General features: G+C 40.2%; 1 protein-coding gene across 1 annotated transcript in view; it reads left to right on the forward strand.

Moving 5' to 3' along the window:
- The window catches only part of LOC139740828 (coactosin-like protein), a 34,262-nt gene extending 23,865 nt beyond the window's left edge, over positions 1-10,397 (forward strand). The window contains exon 4 of the mRNA XM_071651400.1: positions 10,256-10,397. Coding sequence (XP_071507501.1) covers positions 10,256-10,369 — 114 coding nt within the window. The 3' untranslated portion in view covers positions 10,370-10,397. The remainder of the gene's footprint in view (positions 1-10,255) is intronic.
- Positions 10,398-11,566: the final 1,169 nt, after the last annotated feature.

Here is an 11,566-nt window from a genome sequence, read left to right on the forward strand (position 1 = left end):
AGAGAGGTAGAGGGAGGGGGGGGGGGAGAAGGGAGGAGAAGGGGGAGGGAGGAAGAGATCTGACACAATACAAGATACACAATACAAGAAGTCATTCAAAGTTGTGTGATACTGATGACTGCTATTTACTAAGATCTAGTACCACAAGAACATAATATTAAGAAAAGAAATTGTAGCAAGATAGAGTGGGGGGGGGAGGGGAGTAGAGGAGAGAGGTAGAGGGAGGGGGGGGGGGGGAGAAGGGAGGAGAAGGGGGAGGGAGGAATAGAGATCTGACACAATACAAGATCAACATAAACCAGCAGAGCTTGTATGGGATGAATACTTCCCATAGACTTGCATGTATTGCGTGCATTCTCTATAGGGCTCACACGGGTAAATAATTCCCCATAGAGACGTGTGTTAAAATTCAAATTTCAAAAAATTCTGTAAAATAGCTGGGAGAAATGAGGTGTTTCATCTTCACTAACCTGAAAAAGTGAGATATTACCTTTCATCCATCAGATTGCCAGGGTGGGTTGTTCTGCTCTAATTCTGTCCAGGGGTCCGCAAAGCCAGACTACGAGTTCTTGTCACTCAAAAAATCACCTATTTTCCGTACACGTACCCAATGAAATATAGTCCCCTCAAATTCCATCAGAAAAGCTTTCATCTTCCAACCAAAATGCAGTTTGTAGAGGAATTCATACTCAATATCTACAGCTATTCAGTTTTTCGCCAAACTACATCATTGATTTTTAATTAATTTTTTTCTTCATTTATTTTGGTATCTTTGGTACGAATTTGTGAAGGGGTCTGGGACAGTCCATTTTATTTACAGGTGTGAGCCCTATAGTGGAGGTCATATTTCTTATTTGACTTTTAAACATCATAAATGTGTTTTTTATGATATTTTCCCCTACATCATATGAGAAATTACACTTTCAAGGATTATAAAGCTTCTCAAAGGGACACTTTTAGAAAATCATGCCCTTTAGGGTTTTTTTAAAAATAAATCTTGCAGTTTTGATCAGTTCTTCATAAGATGAATACATAGATCCAGGCAGTTATCCTTGATTGTGGGTGTGTCATCATCACCTTATAGCCTACAAAGTACTTGATAAGACTTTGTTTTGTCAAACAGACTAACTTTATGTATTTTGAGCTGTTTCAGTGGTAGCCAAAACAAAGAAATACATTAAAATAACACAGTCATTCAAAGTTGTGTGATACTGATGACTGACTGCTATGTACTAAGATCTAGTGACAAGAACATAATATTAAGAAAAGAAATAGTAGCAAGACACAGTTGAGGAGGGGGGGGGGAGTAGAGGAGAGAGGTAGAGAGAGGGGTAGGGAGGGGAAGGGGAGGGAGGAAGAGATCTGACACAATACAAGATACACAATACAAGATTAACACAGTCATTCAAAGTTGTGTAATGCTGATGACTGCTATTTACTAAGATCTAGTACCACAAGAACATAATATTAAGAAAAGAAATTGTAGCAAGGAAGAGTGGGGGGGGGGGGGGAGCAGAGGAGAGAGGTAGAGGGGGGGGGGGGGTAGGGAGCAGAAGGGGGAGGGAGGAAGAGATCTGACACAATACAAGATACACAATACAAGAAGTCATTCAAAGTTGTGTGATACTGATGACTGCTATTTACTAAGATCTAGTACCACAAGAACATAATATTAAGAAAAGAAATTGTAGCAAGATAGAGTTGGGGGGGGGAGTAGAGGAGAGAGGTAGAGGGAGGGGGGGGGGGGAGAAGGGAGGAGAAGGGGGAGGGAGGAAGAGATCTGACACAATACAAGATACACAATACAAGAAGTCATTCAAAGTTGTGTGATACTGATGACTGCTATTTACTAAGATCTAGTACCACAAGAACATAATATTAAGAAAAGAAATTGTAGCAAGATAGAGTGGGGGGGGGGGGAGTAGAGGAGAGAGGTAGAGGGAGGGGGGGGGAGAAGGGAGGAGAAGGGGGAGGGAGGAATAGAGATCTGACACAATACAAGATCAACATAAACCAGCAGAGCTTGTATGGGATGAATACTTCCCATAGACTTGCATGTATTGCGTGCATTCTCTATAGACCGTTTCAATTTCGATGGCCTATTCACCTACCGCCGCTAGCGGCGCTATAACGGCCGCCATAACTGGGGGCCAACGGGGGCTCCCAGCGAGATAGCTACACCCAGCGAGTTGCACTTGCAGCTAGGCGCCCAGCGTACCCATCGCGCATAGTTAGCCGGGCGCGGCCGCATGCGCCGCCGACGGCCGCCGGGTCGGCGACCGCCGCGCTAAAATAATTGTGAGTGTTTTACTCACTGTGGAAAAGTCATTCAGCGGCATTTAATGCCTTTCTTTTGGATAAATTGAGTAATTCAGACATATCGATCTAAAATGAAAGCTTCAAAGGATCAGAAAAAAACACACACATTGTGCAGTTGTTTGGGTGCACAAATAACAGGCGAAAAACCGGAAATGGAAGCTGCACGTCAGTGTGTGAAATTCAGACACTACTGGCGCATGAATACATACACTTAAGTCAAACACAGCGGTATAAGAAATGCACAGATTTTCGAAACAAACTTTGGCCTATGCCTAATAGATTCTCTATTTAATATAGGCTAAATCACTGCATATTCATATTCGTAAAATAAAGTTGTTCATTTCAAAAGACAAGTTCAGATCAAGGATTTTGATAATTCATTATTTTTTTTTTTTAATGCTTGGTGCAATACTTACCAAAGTTAGAATACACTTCCTGGTTATACTATATGACAAACATTTTAAAGCCTACACTACAGCCAAATGAATGTTTCAAGATGTGTAAAAAATTCTTATATTGTAAATTTTTACTTCTTCACTAAGCGTTCAGCATTAAATTGACCATATTCAATTTGGGCCTGGAACTCTGAATTTGATTTAATTTTTGATAAAGTGATACTTATAGATATTAAACTGCTATGAATGGTGGCAAACATCCGTTTCATAAGCATAATTCATATTAAGAAAGTTTGATTTGAAAATCGCTTTTGCAGATTATAATTTTAGTCGTTAGCGCGATTTTAAATGCAAGGTTACTTAGACCTTAAACAGAATTTTTGGTTGTTGACATCAGGCAACGTAAATTAACTTCTGAAGTTTATACGGCTTAGAAACGCCTAGATTTGCCTTCAGTTTGGTTTACTTAGTTAGGCTTGCCGGAAGTTAGTGACAACCGAAAATGATATAGGATGTAGGATCCTATAGGGTTCTAGAAGTCAATAGGTCTAGACGGGTCTAGATCTAGTCTGGACTGTTGGCTAGAATTCTAGACAAGATCTAAAAAACGTTAGACAGACTCTACCCCGCTGGTCCGAGAAAAACTTAAATATCTAAAAAGGTTTAAGTTAACTGATATTATTACTTGCTTTGATAGCGCCATATCTACTATCTAGCTGAAGATTCTGATTCATTATTTGTATTTAATTATATCAGTTAACTGCTCAACAGTCTGGGCTTACTATCTAGACGTCTGTCTGCGCCTAGCCATAGTTCTCCCCAGGTGTTTTTATCCTCTTACACAAATGTGAATAGATCTAGTATAAGGGGCTCACACGCGAGTACCCAGGTCATCGCAAAAGAAATAGAGTCTACAAACACTCACGGATCGTACCGATATTTAGTTACCTTGAAGTTCAAGTTTGGGCTTCAGCCGTATATGCCATCTTCCCATTCGCTCATAGTCGGTATAAGTTGTTTAGTTTTATTAATTAGCTAACGAAAAAAAAAAAGTAGACTCTATAGTTGTCACAAATCTAGATGCGTCGATCGCTGCCAGCGCCAGAGATTGCTAGCTGGCCGGCTGGCGCCGGGTGGTAAAAGCACTGGCTTCCGCTGGCACCCTTGCCTCGCACGCACGGCGCTTGCCGACCCGGCCTGGTTGGCCCCCAGTTATGGCGTCGCCTTAAGAGGGCGCACTTCCATGAACAGTCACTTGAATCGGTCTATAGGGCTCACACGGGTAAATAATTCCCCATAGAGACGTGTGTTAAAATTCAAATTTCAAAAAATTCTGTAAAATAGCTGGGAGAAATGAGGTGTTTCATCTTCACTAACCTGAAAAAGTGAGATATTACCTTTCATCCATCAGATTGCCAGGGTGGGTTGTTCTGCTCTAATTCTGTCCAGGGGTCCGCAAAGCCAGACTACGAGTTCTTGTCACTCAAAAAATCACCTATTTTCCGTACACGTACCCAATGAAATATAGTCCCCTCAAATTCCATCAGAAAAGCTTTCATCTTCCAACCAAAATGCAGTTTGTAGAGGAATTCATACTCAATATCTACAGCTATTCAGTTTTTCGCCAAACTACATCATTGATTTTTAATTAATTTTTTTCTTCATTTATTTTGGTATCTTTGGTACGAATTTGTGAAGGGGTCTGGGACAGTCCATTTTATTTACAGGTGTGAGCCCTATAGTGGAGGTCATATTTCTTATTTGACTTTTAAACATCATAAATGTGTTTTTTTATGATATTTTCCCCTACATCATATGAGAAATTACACTTTCAAGGATTATAAAGCTTCTCAAAGGGACACTTTTAGAAAATCATGCCCTTTAGGGTTTTTTTAAAAATAAATCTTGCAGTTTTGATCAGTTCTTCATAAGATGAATACATAGATCCAGGCAGTTATCCTTGATTGTGGGTGTGTCATCATCACCTTATAGCCTACAAAGTACTTGATAAGACTTTGTTTTGTCAAACAGACTAACTTTATGTATTTTGAGCTGTTTCAGTGGTAGCCAAAACAAAGAAATACATTAAAATAACACAGTCATTCAAAGTTGTGTGATACTGATGACTGACTGCTATGTACTAAGATCTAGTGACAAGAACATAATATTAAGAAAAGAAATAGTAGCAAGACACAGTTGAGGAGGGGGGGGGGAGTAGAGGAGAGAGGTAGAGAGAGGGGTAGGGAGGGGAAGGGGAGGGAGGAAGAGATCTGACACAATACAAGATACACAATACAAGATTAACACAGTCATTCAAAGTTGTGTAATGCTGATGACTGCTATTTACTAAGATCTAGTACCACAAGAACATAATATTAAGAAAAGAAATTGTAGCAAGGAAGAGTGGGGGGGGGGGGGAGCAGAGGAGAGAGGTAGAGGGGGGGGGGTAGGGAGCAGAAGGGGGAGGGAGGAAGAGATCTGACACAATACAAGATACACAATACAAGAAGTCATTCAAAGTTGTGTGATACTGATGACTGCTATTTACTAAGATCTAGTACCACAAGAACATAATATTAAGAAAAGAAATTGTAGCAAGATAGAGTTGGGGGGGGGGAGTAGAGGAGAGAGGTAGAGGGAGGGGGGGGGGGGAGAAGGGAGGAGAAGGGGGAGGGAGGAAGAGATCTGACACAATACAAGATACACAATACAAGAAGTCATTCAAAGTTGTGTGATACTGATGACTGCTATTTACTAAGATCTAGTACCACAAGAACATAATATTAAGAAAAGAAATTGTAGCAAGATAGAGTGGGGGGGGGGGAGTAGAGGAGAGAGGTAGAGGGAGGGGGGGGAGAAGGGAGGAGAAGGGGGAGGGAGGAATAGAGATCTGACACAATACAAGATCAACATAAACCAGCAGAGCTTGTATGGGATGAATACTTCCCATAGACTTGCATGTATTGCGTGCATTCTCTATAGACCGTTTCAATTTCGATGGCCTATTCACCTACCGCCGCTAGCGGCGCTATAACGGCCGCCATAACTGGGGGCCAACGGGGGCTCCCAGCGAGATAGCTACACCCAGCGAGTTGCACTTGCAGCTAGGCGCCCAGCGTACCCATCGCGCATAGTTAGCCGGGCGCGGCCGCATGCGCCGCCGACGGCCGCCGGGTCGGCGACCGCCGCGCTAAAATAATTGTGAGTGTTTTACTCACTGTGGAAAAGTCATTCAGCGGCATTTAATGCCTTTCTTTTGGATAAATTGAGTAATTCAGACATATCGATCTAAAATGAAAGCTTCAAAGGATCAGAAAAAAACACACACATTGTGCAGTTGTTTGGGTGCACAAATAACAGGCGAAAAACCGGAAATGGAAGCTGCACGTCAGTGTGTGAAATTCAGACACTACTGGCGCATGAATACATACACTTAAGTCAAACACAGCGGTATAAGAAATGCACAGATTTTCGAAACAAACTTTGGCCTATGCCTAATAGATTCTCTATTTAATATAGGCTAAATCACTGCATATTCATATTCGTAAAATAAAGTTGTTCATTTCAAAAGACAAGTTCAGATCAAGGATTTTGATAATTCATTATTTTTTTTTTTTAATGCTTGGTGCAATACTTACCAAAGTTAGAATACACTTCCTGGTTATACTATATGACAAACATTTTAAAGCCTACACTACAGCCAAATGAATGTTTCAAGATGTGTAAAAAATTCTTATATTGTAAATTTTTACTTCTTCACTAAGCGTTCAGCATTAAATTGACCATATTCAATTTGGGCCTGGAACTCTGAATTTGATTTAATTTTTGATAAAGTGATACTTATAGATATTAAACTGCTATGAATGGTGGCAAACATCCGTTTCATAAGCATAATTCATATTAAGAAAGTTTGATTTGAAAATCGCTTTTGCAGATTATAATTTTAGTCGTTAGCGCGATTTTAAATGCAAGGTTACTTAGACCTTAAACAGAATTTTTGGTTGTTGACATCAGGCAACGTAAATTAACTTCTGAAGTTTATACGGCTTAGAAACGCCTAGATTTGCCTTCAGTTTGGTTTACTTAGTTAGGCTTGCCGGAAGTTAGTGACAACCGAAAATGATATAGGATGTAGGATCCTATAGGGTTCTAGAAGTCAATAGGTCTAGACGGGTCTAGATCTAGTCTGGACTGTTGGCTAGAATTCTAGACAAGATCTAAAAAACGTTAGACAGACTCTACCCCGCTGGTCCGAGAAAAACTTAAATATCTAAAAAGGTTTAAGTTAACTGATATTATTACTTGCTTTGATAGCGCCATATCTACTATCTAGCTGAAGATTCTGATTCATTATTTGTATTTAATTATATCAGTTAACTGCTCAACAGTCTGGGCTTACTATCTAGACGTCTGTCTGCGCCTAGCCATAGTTCTCCCCAGGTGTTTTTATCCTCTTACACAAATGTGAATAGATCTAGTATAAGGGGCTCACACGCGAGTACCCAGGTCATCGCAAAAGAAATAGAGTCTACAAACACTCACGGATCGTACCGATATTTAGTTACCTTGAAGTTCAAGTTTGGGCTTCAGCCGTATATGCCATCTTCCCATTCGCTCATAGTCGGTATAAGTTGTTTAGTTTTATTAATTAGCTAACGAAAAAAAAAAAGTAGACTCTATAGTTGTCACAAATCTAGATGCGTCGATCGCTGCCAGCGCCAGAGATTGCTAGCTGGCCGGCTGGCGCCGGGTGGTAAAAGCACTGGCTTCCGCTGGCACCCTTGCCTCGCACGCACGGCGCTTGCCGACCCGGCCTGGTTGGCCCCCAGTTATGGCGTCGCCTTAAGAGGGCGCACTTCCATGAACAGTCACTTGAATCGGTCTATAGGGCTCACACGGGTAAATAATTCCCCATAGAGACGTGTGTTAAAATTCAAATTTCAAAAAATTCTGTAAAATAGCTGGGAGAAATGAGGTGTTTCATCTTCACTAACCTGAAAAAGTGAGATATTACCTTTCATCCATCAGATTGCCAGGGTGGGTTGTTCTGCTCTAATTCTGTCCAGGGGTCCGCAAAGCCAGACTACGAGTTCTTGTCACTCAAAAAATCACCTATTTTCCGTACACGTACCCAATGAAATATAGTCCCCTCAAATTCCATCAGAAAAGCTTTCATCTTCCAACCAAAATGCAGTTTGTAGAGGAATTCATACTCAATATCTACAGCTATTCAGTTTTTCGCCAAACTACATCATTGATTTTTAATTAATTTTTTTCTTCATTTATTTTGGTATCTTTGGTACGAATTTGTGAAGGGGTCTGGGACAGTCCATTATTTACAGGTGTGAGCCCTATAGTGGAGGTCATATTTCTTATTTGACTTTTAAACATCATAAATGTGTTTTTTATGATATTTTCCCCTACATCATATGAGAAATTACACTTTCAAGGATTATAAAGCTTCTCAAAGGGACACTTTTAGAAAATCATGCCCTTTAGGGTTTTTTTAAAAATAAATCTTGCAGTTTTGATCAGTTCTTCATAAGATGAATACATAGATCCAGGCAGTTATCCTTGATTGTGGGTGTGTCATCATCACCTTATAGCCTACAAAGTACTTGATAAGACTTTGTTTTGTCAAACAGACTAACTTTATGTATTTTGAGCTGTTTCAGTGGTAGCCAAAACAAAGAAATACATTAAAATAACACAGTCATTCAAAGTTGTGTGATACTGATGACTGACTGCTATGTACTAAGATCTAGTGACAAGAACATAATATTAAGAAAAGAAATAGTAGCAAGACACAGTTGAGGAGGGGGGGGGGAGTAGAGGAGAGAGGTAGAGAGAGGGGTAGGGAGGGGAAGGGGAGGGAGGAAGAGATCTGACACAATACAAGATACACAATACAAGATTAACACAGTCATTCAAAGTTGTGTAATACTGATGACTGCTATTTACTAAGATCTAGTACCACAAGAACATAATATTAAGAAAAGAAATTGTAGCAAGGAAGAGTGGGGGGGGGGGAGCAGAGGAGAGAGGTAGGGGGGGGGGGGGTAGGGAGCAGAAGGGGGAGGGAGGAAGAGATCTGACACAATACAAGATACACAATACAAGAAGTCATTCAAAGTTGTGTGATACTGATGACTGCTATTTACTAAGATCTAGTACCACAAGAACATCATATTAAGAAAAGAAATTGTAGCAAGATAGAGTTGGGGGGGGGGGAAGTAGAGGAGAGAGGTAGAGGGAGGGGGGGAGAAGGGAGCAGAAGGGGGAGGGAGGAATAGAGATCTGACACAATACAAGATACGCAATACAAGAAGTCATTCAAAGTTGTGTGATACTGATGACTGCTATTTACTAAGATCTAGTACCACAAGAACATAATATTAAGAAAAGAAATTGTAGCAAGATAGAGTTGGGGGGGGGGGAAGTAGAGGAGAGAGGTAGAGGGAGGGGGGGAGAAGGGAGGAGAAGGGGGAGGGAGGAAAAGATCTGACACAATACAAGATACACAATACAAGAAGTCATTCAAAGTTGTGTGATACTGATGACTGCTATTTACTAAGATCTAGTACCACAAGAACATAATATTAAGAAAAGAAATTGTAGCAAGATAGAGTTGGGGGGGGGGGGGAAGTAGAGGAGAGAGGTAGAGGGAGGGGGGGGGAGAAGGGAGGAGAAGGGGGAGGGAGGAATAGAGATCTGACACAATACAAGATCAACATAAACCAGCAGAGCTTGTATGGGATGAATACTTCCCATAGACTTGCATGTATTGCGTGCATTCTCTATAGGGCTCACACGGGTAAATAATTCCCCATAGAGACGTGTGTTAAAATTCAAATTTCAAAAAATTCTGTAAAATAGCTGGGAGAAATGAGGTGTTTCATCTTCACTAACCTGAAAAAGTGAGATATTACCTTTCATCCATCAGATTGCCAGGGTGGGTTGTTCTGCTCTAATTCTGTCCAGGGGTCCGCAAAGCCAGACTACGAGTTCTTGTCACTCAAAAAATCACCTATTTTCCGTACACGTACCCAATGAAATATAGTCCCCTCAAATTCCATCAGAAAAGCTTTCATCTTCCAACCAAAATGCAGTTTGTAGAGGAATTCATACTCAATATCTACAGCTATTCAGTTTTTCGCCAAACTACATCATTGATTTTTAATTAATTTTTTTCTTCATTTATTTTGGTATCTTTGGTACGAATTTGTGAAGGGGTCTGGGACAGTCCATTTTATTTACAGGTGTGAGCCCTACCGTTCTTACCATGCAGGAAACTCTAACCAGGTATCTTGAACTAAGACAATCCGTGTTCTTATCCCCTGAGCCAATCTCAAACAAACAAACAAACACACAAACAAACAAACAAACAAACAAACAAAGCGCATCAACAACAACAACAACAGCAACAACAACAACAACAACAACAACAACAACAACAGAAACAAAGATCGGCAGCATACTTGTATAGTTATGATCTATTGATTCCCTTTCTGTTTTCTTTCCTTTTTTCATTTCCATCCCAGGACTTTGCCGTAGAAAAGCTCATCGATGACAAGGACGACTTATCTTTCGACAAGATCAAGGACGAAGTGGTCAAAGCAGGAGGAGCTAATTACGGGACTGGGAAGAGGGATTAAAGAGTAGAGTGTAACGTGTTAGTGTCACGAAATAGGTAGCGTGTGTTATGTTTTCCCTATCTTTCTCTCCCCTTATGTACCTCTCTCTATATTTCTCTTTCTCTATCTTTCTCTCTTACCTAGTGTTATTATGCTTTTCCTATCTTAAGTTATCAAATTTTACTCTACATGGTAGTATTTCGATCTTTCGTTGTATGTATTTTTTTTTTGTGGCTCCGCGTGTGTAAATGTCCTTTCTAAGGTTCGCTAATGTAATCGAAAGACATTACACAAACCGCATTACGAATTTCATTTGCGAAGAATGCGGTCAAACAGTTTGGATGAATTAATGATGCATCCCCCACTCTGAGATACGTTTCTATTTCCTTCGAGGACTGTACATGAATGTGAGAAATATTGGTTTATATAATTATTGGGGAGCTTTAGATTTGCAACGCGGACGTCAGCGTTGACCGCTCTCATCTCCTTGCGTCGTGTTGCAAAGTAGCTTCAGACGACGCGAGTTCGATTTGTATAACTTAGCAAATTTGCGCATAAGGCGAAACATTTTTCCCCCTCTGACCGTCCGCGTCCGAAAATCTAAGCTCCCTAATCGTTGATTTGGGTGGTATGTCATACATTATTGATTGACATTCCATCAAGTGAAGTTCTAAAATGGGGGAAATGGAGACAGTTGATAAATTAAGACAATTTCTTTCTTGTGATATTTAGCCGAATGAAACAAAACATAATTATCATCAAGTGCTATCAACTTTGATATGACTCGATGTGATTTGAATGAAAGCAGAGAATGGCAGTATTATAGTAAGTCTATTATAGTTGTTCGTAGCATAGCATAAAAAAAAAATAGAATACCAGGACATCTATAATTGATAACCATAAAGTAAGGTTACCGGTAGTGTCATTTACAAATACTAACTCAACAATTTGCTCAAAGAAAGTGTTTCGTCATGCCTGAAAGAGATACATAACCTACTGTGCCATTACAGTTACGTCTGAATCCGTTGCTGCAATATATAGTATACCTGTTTCATCAGTATACATCGCGTGGGGAAACGTAATGTTATCAATAACTGTTTCATTTATAAGTCAGTGTATGCAGTGTATTGTCTACAAATAATTGCAGACGACTCCCCTCAAATGACACAGAAAAGAAGCAAAAACAAACAAACAGAACAAACAAACAAACAAAACAAA

The sequence above is a fragment of the Diadema antillarum genome, unplaced genomic scaffold (assembly GCF_040938485.1).
Source record: "Diadema antillarum isolate AM-2024a unplaced genomic scaffold, OU_Dant_1.0 seq00000886_RagTag, whole genome shotgun sequence".
NCBI lineage: Eukaryota > Metazoa > Echinodermata > Echinoidea > Diadematoida > Diadematidae > Diadema > Diadema antillarum.